Here is a 26,690-nt window from a genome sequence, read left to right on the forward strand (position 1 = left end):
TGTAAACAAGTTGTGTGTGGGTGAAGTTAGTGCTCATGCATACCCCTGTATCTTGTTTAGTTCATTGCTATTCTTGTGTGTTCAGAGTTTGTGAAGCAGCAGCTGGCCCCAGCCAGCAGAGCTCACATCTAAAAATAGAGCATGTTTACTGTGCTGGCAGTTGCTCAGTTTTTCTTTGGACTTTGCTGGTAGCAGTTGAGTTTCTGAGTTTTCTCTTTGGGCTGCCTAGCTCTGAGACGTGTGTGTGTGTGTGTGTGTGTGTGTGTGTGTGTGTGTGTGTGTGTGTGTGTGTGTTGAATAAAGACTACTCTTTCTTCAACCAAGTCTCCAAGGACCTTTTTTCTGGTTACCTAGCTCATTGACCTGCATGTGAAGGGTTTGTGACCCAGTCTGGACAACGGGCTTGAGGGGTCTGTGAGCTCCAGACCCAGCCCTAGCTTTAGATTGGGAAATCACAAAATATAATTAAAAGTTACAGTTTTAAAATTTTTATTTTGGTGATTCTTTTTCAAAATATTAGCTCGGTTTTGGCCAATAGAAGTGAGGTAGTAAGAAAATCAGTTTCTACATAAAATAAAATTAATGGAAAGCAGCATCTTTCTTCCCCTTCCTGATAAATGTTAGGTGCCTTCCTAACTTTTTCAGGGCCAGGGCAGCAGCACAAATGGAGGACTTCATAGTATATATTTGGAAATTTAAAAGTTATAAATCAATTGAATAAATCAATAAAAAGTGTTTTGTCCTCCTACCTTGACAAATATACCTTCATAATTACCTGGAAGTCCTGGTTCAAATATAAAAGTTTTGGATCCTTGGAATTTCATACTGGAACATGGCAAGGTAAGGAAAACAAACTTCCAGTCTCTGGCCCAAAGCCTGCAGCTTCCTCTTTCTCTTCCCATCCCCAGCTTCATCCCACAGCACAATACATGTGGACAAGCCAGCCCGCACATCCGAGCTGCTTACACATCCTACCAACAGCAGTACCTTGGCCATCTCTTAGAAAAAGATAATCAAATGCAGCAAAATGTTAACGATTAGTGAATCTTGGTGAAGAGCATACAGGTGTTCATAGTATTATTCTTGGCATTTTTCTAAAAGTCTAAAATTTTTCAAAATAAAAATGTAGGGAAAATAAAAATTTTGGTATTAAAATAAAAGTCTCCAAGGAGCAAAGTGTATTTGGCTTGACTACACAGCTTGTAAGTGATAAAGCAAAACTACAGCCGGGCCTTAGACTTCAAATCTAGTGTCCATTCCACACCCTCTGCCACCTCAATGTGGGCACTAAGGATCTATGATTATGTTCTCATTTTGTCCCAGTTTTTGAACAGAAAGATGTGTATGTTCATGAAGATGGAGGGGTCTCAACTTAGAATAAGAAACCATCTAGTAAAAGTCTCTAAAGCCAAAAATGATTGTCCTTTACTACTGGAGGTTGGAAATAAACTTATCTGCAGGTGAGAAACATAAAATAAGGCTTCTAGATAGAACTAACCTATAAAGGAATCTAATTGAGCTTACTCAGTGCCTTTTCTTTGAAATTCAGAGATGACTATTACAAAGGATTATTCTTCCATCACTAATAAATGGCTATGAAAACCATTATATGTAGCCACTGGTTTTGGAGTAGAGGTTATAAATAACAAGAACAACAAATGTATTTTCCCACTCATAAAGCACTACCAAGACCGGAGACTCCCTATCACTTACTTAAAAATGTATACTCTTCCCTCAGTGATAAAGAACATACTCAGCACCCAGATCTTGGTTTCTACATACAATTCTCCACTAAAAGGAACTGGGATTCCTTAGAGACATAGCTGATTCAAGACCTGGGGAATAAAAATGCAAGATGAGCCAGGAGCATCTTGTGGGTCAGAAAGTTAAGGAAGTGCTCCAAAAGGCAAGAGGGTGGGGGCATGTCCGAGGGACACAGGATCGAACCTGAAAGAGCTCTCAATGATCAAAGTTGGCACAATTTGAGCAACCATATAAGTAAAGTAGCATTGTATTATTACCCAAAGCATAAAATAAATATATGTGAATCCATAGTGACATAAATAAATGATTGATTGAATAACTGCATGAATAAGTAGATAAATAAATAGGGGAGAAGAGACGAATCTTTTGCACCCCACCCCCTCACCCCCTGAGTGTGGGCTGGACTTAGTGACTTGATTCCAAACAAAAGAGTACGAAAAGGAACAAATAGTAACTTTATATTGAAGAAACGTAGCAAACCCTTCCTTAACCAAGTGATCATGATTAACAACACCAGTGACAAGTCATTGTGATACCATACACCACCTCATATGATGTGATGAGAAGGACACTGTCTTTGCAGTATTCTTTCTGAAAACCCATAATCGTAGTCTAATCATGAGTAAAAACATCAAACAAACCCAGAATGGAAGATATTACAAAACACGTAACCAGTATTCCTCAAAGCTGTCAAGGTCGTGAGAAACAAGGGAAGACTAAGAAACTGTCACAGACCAGAGGAGACTAAGGAGAGAGAACTAAATGTGATGAGGTATCTTGCTTGGATGGGATACTGGGAGAGAAAAAGGACATTAATGAAAAATTGATGACAGCTGAATAAAGCCTGAAATTAAGTTAATAGTAATGTACCAATCGCGGTTTGTTAGTTTTGACAAATGTACCACCATGGTGTGAGATGATAAAGTAGGCGGAGCTGAAACTGGGTGAGATATATGAGAACTCTCTGTACTATCTTTACAATTTCCTATAAATCTAGAATTATTCCAAAACTCAATTAATTTTTAGAATGTAGAGTTTTAAATGCTTCATATTTATATGTATATATAATATATATGAAAAGTTCACAATTTTCAGTTTCTTACATTGTCACTAAAAACAAGTATTTCTGTCCTTCATTAACATAAAATCTAAAAGTTGTGCCTGATTAGTCAAGCAACTGCTTAATAAATTATGGTATATGCAATCCATGGCTGATGTTTCAAAGTGAAATCACACTTTTAGCACCAATAACTGAGGCATTTGTAAGTGACCTAAATACACTAACAAAAATAGTACTTGACTTAAACTATTTAAACTTTTACACGGTAGCTGTAAACAAATAGGATTTTTGTGTTTGGAGATCTTGCATAATGTCATAAATGTAATATTGTATTTTGCTAATTGAAATTTCATTCTTTCTTTCAACAAAATTGATTCTGGAAACAAGAAAACAATGTGATTTCAACTTTTCCTTAACCCTTGTCAATCAATAAATACCGGAGTTCTAAAACTTGTATAAAATACTCTTTTCCAGTGTCATAAGGGATACAAGAACGTTGGTTAAATATTCTATCAATTATTAAGTGCTCTCTAGTTTTTTACAGTTATTATTTCTAGTATTATAGAATAACTAGTGCATCGTAGTGATTACTCGTTGAGTGTTTCCACTGTTCCAGCACTGTGCCAAGAGCTCTACATCACTGCGTTTACACATACATCAATAGCAACATCCCCTTGAAGTGGATATTAGTCTTATCTCCTTTTTACCACTGTGAAACTGAGGCCTAAAGATGCTAAGTACGTGGCCAAAGTCACACAATGAGTAAGAGGTGGAGTCAAGATCTGAATCCAGATTAGTGGGATTCTACAGCTGGGGTCTTGACTGCCATTTCATACTCTCACCCCTCATGGACAAATGAAGGCAGCTGCTGAAAGATGACAGCACACGGGGCTAGGAGACAAAGGACCTGAGTGCCTCCTTGACACTCTTTTTGTCCCTTTAGAGCCTTGTGCCCATATCTACTGCGGCCCTTACAACATTGGTTTTTGTTTGTTTGTTTGTTTCTTTTAAGTCTGTAAAGGAGACTCATTTTATTCATCTTTTTACACTTCTAAGGTCATGGACATTTCTTGGCATGTAGTTAAAGTTCAATACAAACCCTAGTTAGACAAAGAAACTATTATACATATATAGAGAGATATATATTACACATATATATATGTTGTTATATTAGAAAAATACATGTACAGACTTCTTATAATTCATCTTTTGTCTGTTATCCTCCCCTCATAGGTCAAGGATTGTTCACAGATATCACAGATATCATGGTGATGGTAACTGCTGAAGGAATCCAAGGAAGTTCACCCCAAAATATGGTACCCTGATATTCTGATTATTTTCAATTAAAAGTCCTTAGAGATCAGCAGATGCTGGATGAGGCTATTTTCTGAAGTTCCCTTATCTACCTAGACACTGGACCCTCCAAAGAGGAGCACAATTGCCTTCGATCCCCTCCCTCATATTTCATTAACCAGAGAAGATTAAAACTCATATCACAGAGGAAGAGACTGAAAATTAAGACACCACACCTAAAGCCCAGACAAACTTTGCTCTAAACTATTGTATGTTCACTGGTCCCACTCAATTTCCAAAGAGAATCATTTATTAACCATTGCCTGAGTATTGGGACCATTCATTTCCCCTAAAAATTATTTACCACCATTCAAAATTGCCACATTTTCCCCATCTCCTCTTTCTCTCTGGGAAGGACATATAAACTTCTGGGCCTCACTGGGTTTCTGAGTAGTCACTCTCCCGTGATTTTTTCACATGTACATTAATAAATTTGTATGCCTTTTTATCCCATTAATTTGCCTCAGTTCATTTTCAGCAACACTTCAGAGGAAGGAGGGGAAGCTTTTCCTCTCTGCCCCTACACTGCTTTCTACCTTAGTCCATGCTAATCTCTTAGTACTGAAACTATATCCTTTCAGTTTGGATGTTAGTTCCATTGGGAAGCCTCTCCTGATTGCACAGAACTGGGTCAGATTTTCCTCTTATTGGACTATCAGAGCACTTTGCACTCCGTACATAATTCCCTGTTGACTTTCTGTCTCCCCGACTAGAATGAAAGCTTGTTGAGTCTTAATTACCATGATACTCCCACAACCCTGCACCACACCTAAAATACAGTTATATAATCAATATACTTACCAACATATTCCTGTAGTAAAATTTTAGATTCTAGGACCTTAAGGGTAAATGTTATGGTCTACTACCTAGGAAGAGCATGATGGATGGGCCACAAGCCACTTCTCAGTTTATCTCCTACTCAGATCAGAAGTTGTGGCTTCCCCCGAGACAGATGAGTCAGGATATTTTCATATATGTCAGACAAGGTGTGAGGGTCTTGTGATTGAGATGTTTCATCAGGTACATGGATGGCTAACTGGAGGTGGTCCAGCAGAGGTATCAGGGGTTGTTTCTGCATTGAATGAGAAGTTTTCCATCCCTGGGGTGATTCAGGGACATCCTTGGATAATACGAATCTCAACAGGACTGTAGTCTTGCCTGGTATCCAGTAGCAGACAGAAAAAGTTATGATTTTCTTGAATGGCAGAGGATATAGAGTTATAAAAATATGACAGTTAAAGTCTTGAGAAGCTGTACATATCCAAGATGGCAGAGCAGTACTTAAATAATTCTATTAAGTATTGATTTTCATTCTCTAGATTTCTTCATACTGGGTAACATGCTGTTTGTGTTTTAAGAAAGATCCGTCCGCTTACTTCCCCCTTTCACTTCATTAATGTGACCAGCTATTCTCAGAGAAGCACATTACTGCACTTACTTTGGCCTGGTGTGGTCACACGCTGCTTTGGCGAACTGGGTTGAACTGGCCTGTCTCCAAGGGACTCCTTCTCCTTCAGCTCCTGGAGCAGGCTTCCATGCTGCTGTGGGTGTCCTTGCTGGTCCTCGGTAAGTGGTGGAGAAGTTGCCTCTGCTCGCTGCAGAGCTTGAGCCTGACCATGAGCAAAAGGCCTCTCCTCTGAGATGCTGAAATCATGGATTTTTACTTCCATTTTAGAACAGCAGAAAATGAATAAAGGGGGGATATACTGATATAGCGGTATGAGGAAAAAATAATAGTTAATTTCCAAAGGTGTGTTCCTCATCTACTTTTGCTTTTAATTGCCTATGGAAAATTCCTACAACACCAAAATGAGCTCACTTTTCTTTTTTTTTCCTTTTTATTTATTTATTTTTTTTTGTCTTTTTACATGACCGGCAACGGATCGCAACCCTCGGTGTTGCGCCCGCACCTTGCTCAGCCAGTGAGCGGCCGGTCTGTATGTGGGATCCGAACCCTCGGCGGGAGCGCCGCAGCAGCACACTGTAGCAGTGCACCACCGGGCCGGCCCAAATGAGCTCACTTTTTCATATTAAAAACAACAAAACGAATACTCTGGCTTGATTTAGTTATCTCCTTATATCACAGATCTTGAGGACCCAGAATAAAAGATGAACTGAGTTCCTCATAAAGGACCATATTCTAATCGTCAACTGAGGTAGAAATAAACTTCTGCTGAGAAAAGTTATTTCCCTCTCTGTAGTCTAAGATCAAACCTGCTCTGATCTTTGCTAAGTGCATGTGAAAAGAACAAATGAGATGGTTTCCCTTTTATCTGCCAGCACCCCCCGACCCCCTCCACTGCTTTTGTACTACTTGTCAATATTTGTGAAAAAGAGGCACTGATTTCTTAGTAGCTCAAGAAAGGGAATTAAAGAACAGTCAATCTTTTGTACATTAATATTTATTAAGCATGTTTGTCTTGTTCCCACCTGTATCCCGAAACCCCAACTGGGGAAGGAGTTATGAGCGATTGGCACATCTTAGGAACTCAGTCAATAGTGGTTGGGTGGATACACTCAACACAGCACAGTGCTGGGCACCACAGAGGATGCAGACCTGAAGGACTCGGCCTTGGCCCTCAAGAGCTGCCACTCTGAATAGGATATCAAAGTACAAAGGCAAGAACATTTGACTTGGTAGTATAAGAAAAATATTGCACAATGGGTCATAGGATAATGTGTGATGATAACAAGTAATTCTTGCTCAGCCTTGACTATGTCCCAGACACTCTTCTAAGAATATCCCATGTGTTAATCCATCCAATTCTCTAATAATCTATGAGTTGAAACTCTTATCACTCCCATTTACAAATGAGGAAACTAGGGCACAGAAACTTCAGTGTTGTGCTTAAGATTTATGTATCTAGTACAGTGGCTAATACAGTACAAACCTATAACCTGACTCTAGAAACTATGCTTTTAACCACTACTCCATTCTGTATGTCTATTTCTCCTGGGTCTTAATGCATGAGTGTGACTTGAATTTACTTGGTACTGAAAGAGAAAAAGAATATTCCAAGCAAGAAGGAAGTAGATCCAGGTCTCAGTCATAGCTCAATTTTAAAAAAAATAATGACTGCAACTATTAATTGAGAACTTACTGACTTAAGTAATTACAATAATGCTATGATATTGCTTTTAAGGTCCTCAGTTGTCAAATGAAAAAACCAAGACCTGGAAGTTTATGTGGGTTTTCCAGAATCACACTGCAAAAACTCAAACCAGGCTGTGTGGGTCCACAGCCACTGTATTACCCAGCTTCTCGGGGGTGGGTGCAACTGACTGTGTTTCTCTCCTCTCGGTTGGAAGGAGAGTGTGGTGAATAGGCTCTCAGGGTGAAATGGTTTGGGACTCCATGCTGATGCCTGGTTCTTCACTCTCTTGCAGCTCCAGTCAGTGGACAACTTGGTAAGTCCCCCTTTTCTTTCATGTCTTTAATATCCTTATAACTACCCTCCATCTCAAATACTTGTAAGAAGAGGGCTTGTATATCCCCTTCATCCTTTTCCTGAGGGCTGCAGGGACACGAAAACATTGGTTTGTCTGTTGATTCTGACCCTAAGAATAAGCTATTTGGGGTCACTCTGTTGGACCAAACATGCCATTGTGCTGGTTGACACGGAAGGGTCTGAGTTGTGTGTCAGAGTCCATAGGAGGAAGCAATGCTGCCCCAGTTGATGTAGCACCAAGCCTGATGGAACGCATAGAATCCTGAGAGGGGAGGGACAGAAATAAGCCATTACTTCAAAGGGGGAGACTGCGGCTCCAACCACATTGCCCCTAACCACAAGTAACCAACTTATCCCAGAATTCAGCAACTGTGTAGACACTTTTTTCTGTTAACAGCTCAAGTAGTGATGACTCTGAGCCCCCATCCATCCTACTGGTCAGCAGGAAGTCCAGTGTTCTCCCGGGAGCTGTCTCAGGTGGCAATCCCTGTGAGATTCCTTCAAGTCCAGGAGTGCATCCCAGGAGCTGCTTGCTGTCACCCTGCTTAAGCCAGTGGGAGCCACAGCACCCTTGATGCACACTGTCTCCTGCAGTTCCTGAGTCTGTTGTTCTCCCCTATGGTGCTGTGGACACAGGCACATTTTCCACACATCCCTGCCTAACTGAGACAAGATTGTAACTTGGAAAGACTTTACTAATGGTTGTAGGATGGGGAAATGAAATACAGAGAGTGTCTACATCAGCTACTAGATGTGGTTAATCTCAGAGGCCATCGTCAGTCCTAACCACATGAAGGCTTTGAAAAGATGTGTCTCTTCCTGGCCACAGGGCCACCTGCACATAGCAGAGGTAGCTTGCCCAGACAAAAAAGGAATCTAGCTGCGTACACCAAAGGAAGGAAGTACTCCTTCCCTCCAGTAGAAAACCTACTGCCCAACTCCCCATTTCCCTATCCCCAGGTGCTTCCCAAGAACATAGCTGGTGGGGATTTCAATCACCTTTTAAAGGCCCAAGCTTTCAAATACGATATTCACATTTTCTACCTTGTTAACACTATTGCTATGGGGATCAAGCTTTATGAGTTTGGGGACAACACTCAATCCACAGCACACAGCTTCAGGCATCAGGACTTTGTTCAAGGCAGGAAGTGGTGGGGAGTGGGCAGGTAGAGTAGGGAGCTGGAGCTGTCAAAGAGTTTCCAGCATGCTCCTCTTTTTACAAATAAAGGGAAAAACTTCCCTCAGAATCCCCATTCCCTAGTCTACCCCTAGCTTTATTTCTTTATGTCTCTACCCAGACCCGAATCTCATAGCTGGGGAAGGTAGTACCTCACTTTTTCAAACCTGTTGGTAGGCAACAGTCTAGAGAGAAGGGCATTGGTACTGATTTTCAGGAGCCAAACCAGTGTTTTCTCTATTATTATTTCTCCTTTTTAATTATTAACAGATCTTGCCCTACTACACTCCTCAGTGATTTCATGAGCCGTAGAGCACTGGTTCCACATAACTTTTACCAACTTCATGAATTGCTGCATCTTCAGCAGAATCTGAAATAGCAACCAATTTTCATTCCTGTCCCCACTGGAAGATTAGCCTACCAAAGCACTGATCGTTGAGCAAGCTAGACAGTAGAATCAGATCAGAAGGATGTTTTAGTGGATGTTTCTAATAGTGAATAATTTGTGTTGTAATTACTTTTGTTCTTAGCTTTCACAACCTCAAAACTGGAAAACTCAGAAAATAAACAGTCAGATAAAGAAGAGGCTCAGTAACAGTTTTTTGTTTTTTTTTTTTAAAGATGACTGGTAAGGGGATCTTAACCCTTGACTTGGTGTTGTCAGCACCACGCTCTCCCAAGTGAGCTAACCGGCCATCCCTACATACAGATCTGAACCCGTGGCCTTGGTGTTATCAGCACCACACTCTCCCGAGTGAGCCACAGGCCGGCCCTGAGTAACAGTTTTTTGTTGAGGAAACATAATTAAAACAAAATCTCCCAACCCAGAAATCCTATTCACAAAGGTAGTAGAGAAAGAAAACATTTTTATAATTGAATAAGCATTAAACTGTAATGTGATGCACATCACAGGCAATCCACTAAGAGATTGCAAAGACAGAAAGGAATTTCACCCCTTGATACAGTCAAGCAGGTACAACCCATACATACATGTTTTGAAGATAAACAATATCAGTCCCCAAGTTAAGAAGACCTGACAGCACCTTTTGTCACATGTAGTTCATCTTAACTTTATCAGGGTAATTGGGGAGACCATCTGGGTTAGCTGATTAGCTTTTACCTGGAGGAGGAAAACAACTTCTGTCTCTACAACAGCAGCTGGTTTTGCATATTGGAGCAAGGTGAGCCCACCAAAGTTAGGCTCTTACTCTTCCAAAGGAACTGAGAGACAAAGGAGATACCTCCCAAATGTGCACATATCAAAATGAAGGTTCCCAGGACTTTCTTGAGTTGTGAAACTGGCAAGAGTTATTTAGCCATTATAATGATTTGTATACATTTTAGAAGGATAGAGAAAGAAATTCTGAAAGATAGGAGGAAGAGAGAGAAGTTTCTTGCTTTATTTCTGACAAGAAGAATTAAGCCTCTTATTTTAAATTTGTATTTACCCTACATTCTCCAGCTTCTGTTCATCAATATTTCATAGATCTCAGGACCCAATTTCATGCAAGGTCAATATTTTATTCCCAATAGAGTGTCTTTGAGGTTTGGCGAGCACCCAGCTCCCTGCACTCTTACTCTTTGTAGCTATCTGGATATATTTCTTACTTGAGTTAACACCCTGTCACCTTTCCCATACCAAATTTTTGTCAGTAAAAATACACCTGAGACCCTCTTCCATACCTGCATAATTGATCCACAAATTCCTCTACTCCCTCTATCTACAACCACCCCTCTCACTGTGGCATGCTACATGTAGGGGAAAGAAAAGTAAATTATTTCCTCTACCCATCTTAGGTTCATTGGCTAGGACCTATGAATCAAACTGATTAAAGCCAGATTAACAAGATTAAAAAAAAAAAAACAGTTTTAATTACATACATACACGGGGCGGGGGGGGGGGTTACAAAATAAAAACGTTGTGGCTCAAGGAGGCAGCCAGATTATAGGCTAAATAAAGAAAAAGTATTTAGGATTTCTGGGTGGGGAAGACAAGTGATGGGAAGTTGAACAGGAAAAATATGGCAAACAAGGACAGTTTAGCAAGGTTTGTTATGCAGATAAGTCAAGGCCAGCTCCATTGAAAAGAATTGTTAAGAGTCCTCCTCTTCCTGGTGTGGGAGAGGGAGATACCTTTACAAATGAATATATCCTTTATAAATGAAAATTTCCTTTACAAATAGAAAACTTGCGCCCTGTTTTTAGAGATTTTTCTGCTTCTGGTTGTTCAAAATGGCCTTTAGCTTAAAATAATCCATATATTAAAAAAGGCATATTTGGGGATGGCATATTCTGGTACCCTTCACACTCAAATGCTCATCATGGAGAGGTATCTGTAACGTGAGGAGCCCAGGCGGGAGTCTTAGGAAAAAGGCAATTCCCAATTATCTACCTGAGGACCTGGCCCATCAGAAAGGTAAGAGGACTCATAAGCCTCCTATCACGGATCAATGGTGAGTGGATCCTGCTACGGTTGCCCTATTAAAGGCCAATTTGCTCCTGTAGACCACTGAGCAGCCACTGCACCAGGGAAGAGTGACTACAGCTGGAGGACCTGCAACCTGGGGAAACAGCCACCCTCCCTGGGGCCTCTCAGGGGTTCCAAATGCAGCTCACCCAGTCTATCCCACAATAACCCCTGTGGCTGGGACTGCATGTACCTCCACCTCAGAACCTTTTCTCTTCTCCTCCTCAGCAACTGTACCCAAACCTGTGATTTCCCTCCATCCTCCATGGACCATAGTCTTCCAAGGAGAGAGAGTAAATATAACTTGCGATGGATTTCACTTCTATGCACCAGAGAAAACAAAATGGTACCATCAGTTCCAACGGGTAATGAAAACAAGAGAAACTCCAGGAAATACCCTCGAGGTTTGTGAATCTGGAGAATACAGATGCCAGGCCCAGGGTTCACCTACAAGTAATTCTGTATACTTGATCTTTTCTTCAGGTGAGAAAGAAAGTGAATTACTTAAAACTTTGGAAATGGCTTTGATTCACATTAGCTTGCTGGAGACTATAAGAACTGGGGTCCTTCATTTCTCTCTAACTCTTCTTCAGCTACATTCAGTTTCACTTTCTCCTTTATTGTCTACAAGTGTTTTTCAAATACTATTGAAACGTGAATTTAAATGTTTACCATTAATCAACAAACATACTTGCGCACTTACATATTCAAGGAAATGAGTTAATTTTAGGGGATACAAAAAGAAAACTGTCTGAGATCCTGCCCTGTAGGACTTTATAGCCTCATAAGGGAAAAATTTCACATACGTGAATGTGATGAGCACGAAGCAGAAAGTGAAAAGTGCCATAAAAGGGGTTCACAGGTGGGAAATCTCCAGCCTCAGGACTTTCATTCCTACCTATCCTGGTATTTGTCCCTTCTTCACTCCTACTTTTATCTTTTACTGGCACCAAGCTCCCAAACCTCTTCCTGTCCAGTTTTACCTAATTTAGAGATAGTGATTTGGATCAATTCCACAAGCATCACTCTACAGGAGTAGGCATTCACCACAGTCATCTAGGAGAGAAAGGGTAGCGTTAACCTCAAATTAGAATCTGAACAGCATGAGAATTTTCATAGAGGACCACATTCACTGTCCCTTTTTTACCTAAAAAGAAACTGAGACCAAATACATATAGCAAGGATTTACTGAGCCAATACGATGACTGTAAGTGGGGAGATGCATAGTCAGATTGCCCTGAGAAATGCACTCAAAAAGGGCCAGCAGAGCTTAGCATTTTGTAATCACAAGAAGGGGGAAAGGATCAAAGGAGAGAGAAAAGGACATTCCCACCTAATTATTTCATCAGGTTTTCTATTGGTTGTACATGACATATAGATTTGGCACTGTTACTAAGCTATATCCTGCCTGCAGGTATCTAGGGTAAGGGTTACAAGAAGCATTCCAGGTTATTTTATGGCTGTTTTGTGCCATCCTGTCTCCTTATAAGTAAAAATGGTGTTATGATAACATTTTCCAGGACAGATGGATGTGACTATTGACTTATCTCAAGACACTATAATTTAGCTAACCTGGTCAGAGCAGATATTTTGGTTATCACCTTTAAACCTAGATTTGTGTCTCTGACATTAATCCTGCTGCACACAGCATACTTAAATGCATTGTAATACTTCCTTGTATATTTCTCCAAACACTGCTTCTTTGATAGCTCCTGCTCTGTGATTTGGTGAACAGGTTGGTGTTGATGTTTGCCATATTGTACAATGTCAGGGATTTTGATCTCACCTCCTCTCAGCACATTCTTTCTCCATGTCAGAACCATTATACTGGTATTTTGAATCTGACCTTGAATGATTAAATAGATCTGTTTGGGATTTATTTAGGAATTATATCTGAAGCATCTCACACTGATTTGGAATGAAGTGAGTGCTCTTGGATCAGGAAACCAAATCCTGTGGGAGAAAAAAGAAAACAATAAAGCTTTGTGATTCAAGAGACATAGAGAAAAAAGACAGCAGAAGTGTCCTGAATGATGGTATATCTCTGTGTCGTTTCCAGGTAACTTTATCCTGCAGGGCCCATATTCTGTGTTTGAAGGTGATACATTGGTTCTGAGATGCCAGAAAAGGGGGAAAGAGAAGCTGACTTCTGTGAAATACACTTGGAATGGAAAGACTCTTTCTCAGTCTTCTAAAAGTTGGGATCTTCTTATCCCACAAGCAAGTTCAAATAACAGTGGCTCTTACCAATGCATTGGATTTGTGGACAAAAAATATGTATTTAGATCAAATACCAAAGTTATTACAATTCAAGGTAAACCCTTCATTTTATGTAGATTTGCTTAGTAAAGTTGGAAAAATTGGGCATGTCAGGAGGAAATTCATTGGTTAATATTGAAACTCTGGATGGATGAGAGGCATAAGTCCTTTAGGAGGCAGAGAGAGTGGAGTGATTAGACTCGAATAAACTTGGGAAAGAAAAATGTGATAGAAGGCTTGATAAGTTTGTCTTGCAATGGGTCTAGGACTGAGAATCCAAACCTGTCTCTCTCAGAGTGCTAAATACTCACATGCTGAGAATTTGATTTACCTCTTCTCTCTAGAACTATTTCCACATCCAAAGCTGAAGGCCACAGCCTCTCAGCCTACAGAAGGGAATTCAGTAAACCTGAGCTGTGAAACGCAGCTTCCTCTTGAGCGGTCGGACACTCCACTTCACTTTATCTTCTTCAGAGATGACATGGTCATCCTGTCAGACTGGAGCAGGTCCCCAGAGTTCCAGATCCCAACCATATGGAGAGAAAACTCAGGATCATATCGATGTGGTGCTGAAACAGTGACCCACAGCGTCCGCAAGCACAGCCTCCCTCTACAGATCCACGTGCACAGTGAGTGTTGGAAAACCAGGCCAGCCCGGCAGGGCTGCAGCACCAGCCTACCTCAGTCTGCTCCTTCTGGCCCTGTGGGCATGAAGGAGCGATGCACTTTGTCATCCTGACAGAGGCACCAGGCTTAGACTGAAGAGTGAGGAACTGTAATAAAAGAAATACAGAATTTAATTTCTGCCTTCATTTCTCTAAAAACTCAGTCTCCTTTATAAACTCTGCCATCTTGAAGTGATAGAGCTGATTCATGGAGTTAGGTTTGAGAGGTGGAGAAAACAAAACAAAACAAGAAAACAAGGTGTCCTGCTAGTGAGTTAGATTCTAGAATGTCAAATCTTGCTACAAACTACAAAGACACTTCGAAAAGTTCATGGAGAGATTTGTGTTATTTTTTTAATTCTATTTTTTCCAGGAAATTTTCAAGGTACATTTGTATTTAGAAGACAAGCATTCACATCTCCTTAATCAATAGCAACAAACGATGTGAGTGCCTGTGAAAGGTACAGCAGAAGAGAAGTAGATATATACATATAAAGAGAAATACAATAAATATCAGCTTGTCTTAGGTACCAAAGAAGCACTTTGGGAAACAGGTGTGGTCTGGCCTAGTGCCGTGATGGCCACTATTGCCATTACCTATCCCTCAAAACAATTCAGACCACCAGCTAGGACATCAGACAAAACCCAAACGTGTCTTCAGGGATAGTCAATTTTTCTTTCCTGGCGCCTTGTGTTTCAGGGTAGAAACCTTATCACATTTAGTTATGTTCTAGGCCCCAAATCCACAGTCTATTGGTCACAATGCCAGTAACTACTGAAGAGTATATCTTTTTTTTTAATAATAAAAACAATTTTATATAAAATAGTGAAACATTTTTAAATGTCTTATAGCTCATATAGAGTTAGCAACATAAATCAAGCTGTCTATCTTTTTCCCCGAGTGTTTCAAACATTCAATGTCAGCAATATTGTCAGCAACCTGTGACTTCAAAGAAAAGTGAGCTTGGGATCTTGTTGAGTCAGGGGTAAAAGGAAATAATCTGATTAAAGAAGAGCTTGTAGAAAGACTAAATCTTCTAGAAGTAAATTTTGTTAAGTGGATACTACTTAGAGAAAATGTAGAAAATTGGTGATAATATTAGTTGCTGTCTATGGTTCCCAGTCCTTTGTTTTATTCTGCTCACTTTGAGGAGTTTGTCTAGAAGTCACATAAAACGTGATCCTGTCCAACACCCCAGCCCTGCCCTCCTCCACACCTGGCCCTGACCTGTCATCTCATTTCTACACAGGCATCCCTGTGTCTGGAGTGCTCATGGAAACCCAGCCCCCAGGAGGCCAGGTGGTTGAAGGGGAAATGCTGGTCCTTGTCTGCTCCGTGGCTGAAGGAACAGGGAGCACCATGTTCTCCTGGCACAGAGAAGACACAAAGGAGAGTCTGGGGAGGAAAACTCAGCGTTCCCAGAGAGCAGAGCTGGAGATCCCTGTCATCAGGGAGAGTGATGCCGGGGGATACTACTGTACAGCTGACAACAGCCACGGCCCTGTGCAGAGTGAGGTGGTGAACATCACCGTGAGAGGTGAGGTTTAATCACCATTGACCTTATTTTTCCTCAGTGAACTTATTAAAATTAGGGATGGGTATAGCCAACATTACCTTTGTGATTCTCTATCTTAGTCTGTCTTGTGTTGTTGTAATAGAATAACACAGACTGGGTAATTTATAAAGAAATTTATCTTACAGTTCTGGAGACTGGGAAGTCCAAGGTCAAGGAGCCACATCTTGTGAGAGCCGTCTTGCTGTGTCATGGTGGGAGGTATTGCATGGCGAGAAGCATTAGAGAGGGCAAGTAAAGGCAAGAGCAAGAGCCTACACCCAGAAACCCCTTTTAAAAGGCATTAAACCCACTTAATCACTTCTTAAAGGCCCCACCGCTTCATACTGTAACAATGACAAGTTTGAACACAAGTTTTGGAGGGAACAAAGATTCAAACCATAGCACTCTCCTTTTCCTGTTTTCATTCTGTCATCCTCCACTGTGGTAGACAGTTTCTTCCATTAGAGTACTAATAACTCAGTCAGGTCAGTGTAAGGTATAACAGTGAGGTGAGGCTGGCCAGGAGCCATTTTGCCTCTTGGAGGCAATTTTGAATGTCTGTGCTCTGATCAATTGTGCATTAATTTCAAAGAGCAGCCTTACCTCCTTAGCAGCATTTTAGGGTGGGGCACAGCTCTGCCACCCTAAATGTCAACTATATTTCTCCTTTCAAAAAATAATCCACACCACATCAGACCACTGCCCTCAAGTCCAACAAAACCAAAGGCATAAGGCTCCCCTTTACTTTGTAACTGCAGGCCCAGGGATTTTCGGTAACCAAATTGTATGCAGGTAAGGAAACTTACTAACACAAAGGGCAGGTAGAGAGCTCAGTTTTGTCCATAGAAGAGATGAGGCTTACCTTGGGATGCCACAATTCTAGCTCATGTCCTTCTCTTCCTCTGTCCCCAAGAAGCCACACTGGGCCAAGCCAGGTGCTTACTCAGCAACCTTGGCACTAAGGAAATGGTTTCTACTGGGCTTCAATGCCTCCTCTCATATCTAAGTTTCAATTGCATTTTCAGCTATCCAATAAACTTAGCTTTTATAGAGAAGCTACTAGAAAGCTAGATTTCTCTGCCTTCCCTTAACAATAGAACTCCTCAAAAGAATTATCTCTACTCACTCTCTTCTCTTCTCCCATTTTCTCTCAAACCCACCACCATTGGACTTGCCTTATTTCACCAAAATTACTTGTGTGAAGATCACTAATGATTTCCAGTGGGAAATTCTCAGTTTCCATTTTACTTGACCTATCTCCAGCTTTGACACAATTGATCTCTGCCTCCTTCTTGAGACATTTCCTCCTTGATTTCTGGGACACAGCTCTCTTGTTACTCTACCTATTCATCAGACACTCTCCTAGGTTTCCTTTCTAGATTCTCTTCATATTTCCAACCTCTAAATTTTGGCACTCTGTCCTCAGATTCCTCTGTCTCTGCCCACTCTCTAGGTCTCACCCAGTCTCTTATGACTTTAAGTGAACTCATAACTTCTATATATTTTTGATTCCCAAACATAACCTAAAGCCTAGACCTCTAGTCTGAACTCAAGACCAAAATACCCAAGTTTTTATTTTTTATTTTTTTAACTTGTAAGAATTCTTTTTTAATTTAATTCTATTTTATCAATATACAATGTGGTTGATTGTTGTGGTCCATTACTGACACCTCCCTCCCCGCCCCCCTCCCTCCCAAAAACCTCATACCTAAGTTTTTAAATCAAGCACTCCACAAGAATAGCTAATTACCATCTCAAACTTAACTCATCCAAAACCAAACTCTTGATTTTTGCCCCAAATAGGTTCCTGCTTAAAGCCGCCTCTCAATCATTGTAAAACTCCCTTCAGTTGCTCAGGCCAAAAATCTAAGCATCATTCTTGACCTTGTTTAAAAATTTCATCCTTTATATCCAATCCACCTGTAAGTCCTGATGACTCTACCCTCAAAATATAGCTAGAATCTGACTACTCACCACGTCCACTGCCACTCTCAGAATGAGAGCCAACATCCTCTCAATGACTCACCAGGCCCTGCATTATCTGGCCTACCTGTCACTCTGACCTCATCTCCTATCACTCTCTGTCCCGACCCGCGGGATATTCAACGCAGACCCTGGAGGGGGGAGTGGGAATGGGATGGAAGCAAGAGACACGAGAGATGGGAGACAAGACAGTATTCTGATCAAGTCTCGTTTATTGATTCTTAGGTTACATCTTATATAGGAAAAAGCAGGCATGCTGCAAAGGGTCTGGAATGTAAAGATATGATAATATCTTGAGGAGAGACAAAGACAGGACATTCAAAGTAAAGGTTGCCACCCAGAATGTTTATAGTTAAACAGTTTCTAGAGAAGGATAAAAGGTCACTTGCAAATTAACTTGCATAGCCAGGAGCAATCAGTTTCTGGCATAAAGATTTCGAGGCAGTTATCATGTAAAGCACAGCCATCTGAGCAGATTGTCACGTAGGAGTGGTCTCACAAGAAGGGGTGTGGAGCTTCAGGCCCCCAACAATTAGAAAGACTCACAGAACTCACTGAAGCTTATTATATGAATGGTTATACTTATTACAGAGAAAGGATACATTAAACATCAGCCAACGGAAGAAACACAAAGGGCAGAATCTGGGAGGAAGCTCAAAGCAAAGTTTCCTTCATTCTCAAGATGCATTATCCTCCTTCCATAGACTAAGACAATACACACAGAGTATTTCCAATCTGAGAAGCTCACCAGTATCCAAAGTGTCCCCAACAACTCTCCTCACACCTTCTCTACTTAAGCCATATTGGTCTTTTGTCTCTTCCTCAAACTTTCTAGGTATGCTCCCATCTCAGGGCCTTTGCACTGCTCTTCCCTGACATCCTCAGCTTACATCCTCACTTTCTTCAGAACTCTGCTCACCTTTTCAGTGAGTCCTTCCCCAACCACCCTTTGTAACATTGCAGCCCTTTACATCAGCTCTCTCCACCCGGTTCTGCTTGATTCTCCTTCCCCAGCACTTATCACCAACTGCCCTGCCATGTATGCCCTTGCTTGTTTGCCGCCTTTTCCCACTCCTCCCATATTAGCTTCATGATAGTGATTCTTGTTTTGACCACTATTGTATCTGAAGTGCATGGAATAATGCTTTACTCGGGCATTCAGTAAATATTCATTAAATAAACAAATTGTGCATACCTCATCTCTGCTGAGTGTGTAACAACCCTAGAAGATAGAGAAGATACTATCTTCATTCTAAAGAAAAGGAAACTGAAGCTCAGAGAAGGTTGATAATTTGCATAGGGTCACAGAACTCGCATGGCAGTCCAGATTTGAACTTCGATGCAATCATTTAGTTCAGAGAGACAGAGAGCAAGGTCAAAGTTCTCCAAAGTACCATACAGTCAATTACTTACCATCATCCATGCTAAATGCACAAGGAGCTGTGCTGTTTTTATGAGTGGTCAGCTCTTACAGAGCCATTAACTTGAACAGTTTAGTTAGAGACTCTGGGAAGTGGTTGCTGCACTAACAGCCCAGCTGCTGCTCAATTTTCCCTTCAATTCCCTCTAGGCAAGTCCTGTGAGCAAGGAGGCCCTCCCAGGTCTGGGGACTGAGATGTTTCCCAGAACCAGGTGCCACAGAAGGGTCTGCATTTTAGCCTGGGAATTGCTTGGGGAGCAGTGAGTGACATTGGCTCTTCCCAGCAGAAAAGGGCTAAGACTGAGCCAATGTCATTTCAATGGCATTTCAGTCAGCTGGGATAGGGGAAGAAGGAGTTAGCAAAGCTGAAAGCTGCCAAGAACATCCTCTGAAGACTCCTGAATGCCCTCAAAGTCAGAGTGACACTGAAGGTAGGGTGTAATGTTTCTCCAGGAAGCCTCTTGTACTGGAAAGTTTACCTTGAGGAGCCTAGAGGTTTTATCTCTGAGGAGGGTAATAGTGAATCTGTTGATAATTCACACAAGTGTAAATTACTCATCTTCCTTTTGGGAATTAGGTCATTAGAATGGATTAGTCTTCCTTGATCCAGGCAGTGAGCTGGTCATGTCACATGTGTAATTTCATTTTACTCTCACAACAGCCCTGCAAAACAGTACCATCATCTGTTAGGGAAAGAGATGATCTCAGAGATCAAACAGAAGTCAAGAATTCAGTTGATACATGATGAGGTGGGGATTTCTTCCTAAAGCTTTTTTATTCGTTGACTTTATGCAAAATCTCTATGCTTAGAAATGGGAGAATTTATATCAGGAGTGAAACTCTGCAGTAACCTCAAGCACTGGGCTAAGGTGGCTGTCTTGGTCAGCTTGGGTCATAACAAAATATCATAGACTGGGTGGCTCAAACAACAGAAATTTATTTTCTCACTTCACAGTTCTGGAAGCTGGAAGTCCGAGAGCAGGGCATGAACATGGTTGGGTTCTGGTGAGGGCTCTTTTTCTGGTTTGCAGAAGGCCCCTTCCTGGTGTCCTGACATGAAAGAAAGAGAGAGCAAGAGCAAGCTTTCTGGTCTCTCTTATTAGAAGGGCACTAGTTTCTGAAATTCTTCCTTGAAGATAGAGGGAGCTCTTTCCTGTGCCACTCCAGTCCTAGCCCACCCAGAGTTAGGTTTTCTGGCCATAACCTGACCCAAGGCATCCTCATGAGTCCTACTCCCTTCGATTCCTGTCTCTCCCAGGGCTCGGGATCCCAGCCAAGCCAAGGAAAGGTTCCAGGGTTTCATGGCAATCCCAGGTCCCAACCTCTCCTGCTGGTGCTCACATAGGTACTTTCTTTCCCCTTAGAGGCTCCAGGCAACAGACATGGCCTAATTGCTGTGGTAGCCACCGGGGGACTGCTCAGTCTTCTTCTCCTGGGTATGGCCCTGCTGTTTTACTGCTGGCGCTGGAGGAAACCAGGTGTGTGTTCTTCTCTTACCCCTGCTGGGGTCCCTGCCCTGTCCCTGCCTCAGACACCTCAGCTTATCACCAGCCTCAGTAGCCACTGCACCACCACCCACCACCTCACCACCCCCAACATGCACACATGCTCACACACATGCACTCTCACGCCTCTTTCTTTTTTTTTTTTTTAACCTGTAAAGGGATCGCAACCCTTGGCTCGGTGTTGTCCGCACCATGCTCAGCCAGTGAGTGCACTGGCCACCCCTATATAGGATCCAAACCCGTGGCCTCAGCGCTATCAGCACCACACTCTCCCGAGTGAGCCACGGGGCCGGCCCTCACGCCCCTTTCTTAATGGCAATTTCCCTAACAGATTCACCGGGTGACAGCTGCCTGTATCTAGACTGGTTTATTAAGTCTCAAGTGAAAGGTAGGGAGGTGAAATTTTTACTGTGAAGTTTCATAAACTTTATCTGAACTGTTTACTTGGACAGTTTCCTTGGTTCATACAGACTGGCCAACTAGACAGACACTTCAGTATATTCACCATTACTGGATATTCAAAATAAACTGGCAGGCTCTGAAGAAATGACTGGAATGGAAGTTGGCTAATTTCCATTCTTCTGCCTCCTCAGAGACTCCCCTGGGTCAAAGCTTGAACCTGCCACCTTATGCTCCAGCATTCCTGTTCTCCACAGCTCAGCCTCCCTACCTTCGGGAGAGGGTCTCTCACAGACACAGTCTGCCAAGTGCTTCCAAAGGCTTCTTGCCTCAGCCCAGGTCAGGCTAGTTTCAGATGCCAGAAAACCTGGTGTAGAAGATGGGTACAGAAACTTTTTTCAGTTCTAGAACAATTATCCATATCCTTCAACTCTGTCTCTTAATTCAATTCATTCAATTCAATTCAATTCAATTCAATTCTCCAGATACTTGCCAGCACCCTGTGTGTGTTCTGCTTTGGGATGGGTGTGGGGAACTTTGGACCTCCAACTACAAGTTTCCTTAGTATGCTTGAATCGGAGCCCAGGGTGTCCTCTGGGCATGGCTACGGGTGTTCCTCGAAGTCCAGCCACAGCTCACTACTCTACAAGTGGGACAAGTTGGTTATACCGTATTTAATATTTCCTGAGGTATATCAACACAGCCGTGAGCCATAATAAACTTTCAAATAATTGCATATCTAAACCAGGAATGTGTAGCCCTGACCCCAGCAAATTGTATATTTTGTTCAATTCTTTTTCACTCTTTTCATGAGAATCCAGAACTGGACCCATGTTTAAATTTACTTTCTTGATGACCTCTTTTAGGCAGTTCATGTGTGTAAAGTCTTTGAGAATGAGCTCCCTCTGCTGACACAAATGCACTGTTGCTTTATTTTGCAGGAGATTGTTTCAGGGCAGAGGAAACCAGGTGAGGCTTCAGCTTCTACAAGTGCTTTTTTTGTTTACCAAGTACACAATATGCAAAACTGTGGGGTTGCAAAATTAGGTCAAGTTATTTCCCTTTGACCCTGTGGTTAGATGCTCCTATTTTCACATTCCTCGAATGAATGTGAAAAATGAAGCTTCCTAGAACTGTTCTTGACAGCTTATAATTACTATTATAGATTTTGCATGTATTTAGATCACCTTTTTATCTGAAATTAATTTATTCATCTAAATGAGTGATACCAAAGGTTACAGATTTTCTGGGTTTCACAGAATATTTCTGGTACCAATAATCCTATAGTTAGAAAATGTGTTTCCATAACTTTATGTACAATGACCAGATTCTAGATTTTTCACAAATGTTCTAGATTTTCCAGGGAAGTCTAAGTTTCTCATAATCTTCTATTTACCCATGTGTATGTATCCTCATAGAGCCATGTGTTTAACTTTTGTTTGGAAGATATGGTCCTCTTCTTCTGTCTATGTCAGTGTCCCAGTCTTAGGTTATAGCCAGGGATTGGAGTGTGGATTATATAAGTCTAATTCCTTCTTGAATGGTCCAGAGATGACAATATGAAAATCTTTAGTCACTACTTCCTGAGTAGGAAGGTGATGATGAGGTCATTTTTTTAAACCAACCAAGAGTTACAATTCTATCTATGAGATGATTGTCACTATGATGTCAGAGACTCTCTGGCCTTGTTCCCAGTCTGCCCAAACCACAGCCCCAGGATTTCTTTCAAAAGAATAATCTGGGCTGGCTGATTGGCTCAGTTGGTTAGAGCACAGCCTTATAACACCAAGGTCAAGGGTTTGGATCCCTGTACCGGCCAGCCACAAAATGATAATAATAATCTGATTCTATATGTACCTAAGAAAGCTACAGTTAAAACATTCAGCGTTCCCAGTTCCCTATTGACTGTTGATTTCCCCCCCACCCCCTCCAATCCACTTTCTCCTCCACCTCTCTCCCTGGCCATCTCACTCTCATGCATGTTACAATGTTCCAGGGATTATCATGTGTTTCTATGTCTTACAGGTGCCCTCTTACCCCGGGCCCAGGAGAGTCCTGCCATCCTATCTGCCCTGTCCAGGGGGAGGTGCAGCTCTTGCATGGCACTGGTGAGGATTGCTGCTGGCCTCAGCCAGAGAAAGATAATATGCTTTGACCCTTGGTCTTCCTAAGGTGTCCCAAACCCAAGAAGAGTGGAAGGGATGCTTGGGAAGATACATCTGCAGCACATAACACTAACAGGGACAGCTTGGAACATGTTGTCTTTTTTTTCCAGTGCATCCCAAAGAGAAAGACTTGGTATATTCTGATATCCAGACTATTCAAGGGGAAGGTACGTCTCTGGAAAGAAATTCTAGCTATAAACTATATTTATTCATTCAATAAATATTTATTGAGCACCTCTGATGTGCTAGGTACTATTGTAAGTATGGAGAGTCAATGAACAAGGCAGACAAAAATCTCTACAGTGTGGAGCTTAGATTCTAAAGAGGGAAGATAGACACTGAAAAATGCATACTACATCTTTGCTGATGGTCAGAAGAAATATTAAGCATCCTTCTGATAGATATTGTGATCATGACATTGTATGTGCTAAGGTTGCCCTTAGGTCTGAATAAATGAATATTTGTAAAGTACCTACTACGTGGTAGGCATTATGCTGAGAACATTTATATGTAAATAAATTATATATAAATGTTCATATATAAATAAATTATATATACATCTTCATATATAAATAAATATATAAACAAATTATATATGTGTGTGTCTATATATAAACAAATTATATATAAATGTTCTCAGCATAATGAGATATATATCACGGTTCTCCATTTCTTTTATAAATCTGTATATGGCATCTCACTTGAAACCTAAAATCTCCAGTGTCTTTGTGCCAAGTAAGAATTTCAGCTGTAACCTAATGCTAAACCTGTTTTACAAATGAAGTACATAAGACTCAGAGAGGTCAAGAGCTTTCCCAATTTCACAAAGCTAGTAAAAAACAAAGCTAAGACCAAGTCCTCTCTCTTGCTATAATATTTGCTGTCCATATGGCCTATTATATATTTGAACAACATATATCACCTGATCACTTGCTTTCTCTGTCACTTTTCTCCCTCAGCCACCCTCACTAATCAGGACCCTGTGAATGGTAGAATTATAAAGGCCACCAACGTGCTTGGGTTGCTTGAGTGCACCTAATCTTATAGAGCTACTTGATCGTTTTGCCATTCTTCGCACTCTGTCCTTGACCTGTTTGTCAAAACACCATTTAAGCCAAGCACTCTGTTGATGGACTAGTTATATTTCAGGCACTTGATGTATTAATGATCTTCAGAAAGGTTTCTTTGCCTGTTCTTCAGGTTTGCATGAAGCCCCTGAAATCTTATGCAAAGTTCTGTGCATATGACCATTATTCTGGGGAAAGACTACACCCCTTTCATCATATCATTAAAAATATCTGTAATCCTTTAAAGCTCTATCATCAGAATACGATGAAACAGAGAGAAGCCTTGAGTGCCCCAGGGTGTATCTTCTTTTCAGGCTCTATCATCCATAAATTTACTATGTTGCTCTGACAAGTCTACATTTTTCTCTGAGACCCTTTATTTCTAATATGCATGGTCTGACTAACCATATTTGCTAAACTTTCCTCTCACTGTGACTTCATCTCTAAGAATCCATGGCAATAAAATCAAGTACTAGAACATGCTAATGTAAGACAGAGTTTTTCTCACAGGACACACATATGGAGAGCTCTAATGGGAACTTGCCAAATAATCTGGGGTGGGGAGATGGACATGCTGTATGTTCAAGAAGTAAGAATTGAAAGTAAGAGAACAATAATCTCTCAACATCTGGTAGAGGAAGGTGAGGTTTCTTAGTGTGGTATTCAGGGAGGACTTTGCAAATCAATGAAACTTGAGAAGAACTTGCGGAGGGCTGGGTTAAGAAGTGGTAAACAGAAAATCAAATGTATTGTAGGACGTGTTGGGAGTGGGGGTGAGGAAAACACAACAATTGATGGAAAGGGCCCAGTGGCTCCCAGACTCTGAAGAATAAGCCAGCAGACTAGGTTCTAAGTGTATCCTAATGCCCATAGTTCAGTGGTTCCCTTTCTCTCCACAGCCAATACCTCCAGGAAACCTCTAGAGGACAAGGTAAGTTTTATTTCCCCACTGTTTCCTCCCACTACTGTCTATATCCTCATACTCTCTCTTTCCAGTCTTCTTCTATCTTCTTTTCAACGCAGGATACCTCAATTGTCTACAGTGAGGTGAAGACGCAGCTCCCAGACACCTCAGCTGGAAAGGTCAGCTCTAAGGATGAAGACACCATGGAAATTTATGAGAATGTTCTACTCATATGACTTGTTCCTTATCTACAGCCTCAAGCCTGGTGTAGTCCTCAGGGTTCCTGGGGTGACCAAATAGTTCTAGCTTTCCAATTCTTCTCACCTATATACATTTACATCCAGGACTCCTAATTTATCCACTCTGAGTGTTGATGGGATGGCCTCTGAAAGACTTAGCTAAAATGATGGGGATCCACAGTATACCTGTATACCTGCTCTGGGCCTGACCTAATGTGTCACCTAGGGTCTAATTTAGGGAAGAGAATAAGGAGAAGGATTTCTTTTGAAAAATTAGAAGCACAAATTTTGATGAATCGGGATTTGCACAATGATAGAAAGGATTGAGGGAGCCACATCTCTGTTCAATACATTTACAATTCTCTCCCTGGAGAATCATGTGCATCCGTTTGTTTAACTGTGAGCATCTGCTAAGGTACTGCACAGAAAATGCATAGCCTCTCGTCTCTTGCCTACACAGTTTACACTGTCAGGACTTAGTTGCAGATGGAAGAATCCACCCCAAATGGTTTACAGGAAAAAGAATTTAAAAGAAAATTTTAAGTGCTTTACAAAATTATCAGAAGTGTGGGAGAAGCAGGCTGTAGACTGAGCTTCCAAAGGCAGAAAGTAATTATGTTAATGTCATTAGGGACAAAGACTTTTAGTGTTAGAGGAGAGACATGAATACAAAATTAAAAGTTACGTAACGACTCTGCAAGCCTAAATTTGAATTGAAAATGTCAGTATAAACTCATAATAAATTCTGCCTTTTAAAAAAAGATGCATATTTCCTAGGTCTGTTCTCTGAAAAGACCTAGAAATAATTACCAGTCCAATAGCAATGAGCACCCCTGGCCGAGTCTGTAGTCTCTAAATACCATTTTCTACTCAAAGGAAATAGGGCTGTCTTTCTTGTAGGAATTGTATCTTTGTTACCAAGTAGTTGATGTGAGAATAATTCTTCCAATAAGTAAAGAATTAATGAAAGAAATAGAAAACCACTGTTTTTTATGCGTGTTTCATGCTATACCTATTGGTTAAGTTAACATGAAAAAACTGACAGCCAAACATTATATTCCTCCTGATGGAAGAATACAATACCACCTACAAAGTATTCATAGCCCAAATATCAAAATTGAATCCAATCAAGTTTTTAGATCTAACTACCAGTTCATAGGAAATACATGGGACAAAAGAAGGTATTAAAAAACACCATGGGATTGCAATCAGCAAAATGCAAACTGTGGAAAAATTCGATAGGACCAGTGACCTGGTT

The 26,690-nt window shown here is 41.2% G+C and overlaps 1 protein-coding gene across 1 annotated transcript; it reads left to right on the forward strand.

The window, feature by feature from the left end:
• The first annotated feature begins 5,712 nt into the window (after positions 1-5,712).
• On the forward strand, positions 5,713-25,429 carry FCRL4 (Fc receptor-like 4). The gene is made up of 13 exons (XM_008588794.1): positions 5,713-5,743; positions 7,565-7,585; positions 11,499-11,753; positions 13,330-13,584; positions 13,874-14,158; positions 15,445-15,732; positions 20,518-20,637; positions 21,297-21,303; positions 22,012-22,026; positions 23,083-23,165; positions 23,333-23,389; positions 25,189-25,220; positions 25,313-25,429. Exons 1-13 carry the CDS (start codon positions 5,713-5,715, stop codon positions 25,427-25,429), a joined length of 1,566 nt encoding a protein of 521 aa, XP_008587016.1.
• The last annotated feature ends 1,261 nt before the right edge of the window (positions 25,430-26,690 follow it).

The sequence above is a fragment of the Galeopterus variegatus genome, unplaced genomic scaffold (assembly GCF_000696425.1).
Source record: "Galeopterus variegatus unplaced genomic scaffold, G_variegatus-3.0.2 Scaffold5037, whole genome shotgun sequence".
Taxonomy (NCBI): Eukaryota; Metazoa; Chordata; class Mammalia; order Dermoptera; family Cynocephalidae; genus Galeopterus; species Galeopterus variegatus.

Coding starts and splice junctions, on each gene's coding strand:
- FCRL4 (XM_008588794.1), top strand. CDS start 5,713: ATGCTGCTGTGGGTGTCCTTGCTGGTCCTCG. Junction 5,744..7,564: donor GGTGTCCTTGCTGGTCCTCG/GTAAGTGGTGGA, acceptor ACTCTCTTGCAG/CTCCAGTCAGTGGACAACTT. Junction 14,159..15,444: donor TCTACAGATCCACGTGCACA/GTGAGTGTTGGA, acceptor ATTTCTACACAG/GCATCCCTGTGTCTGGAGTG.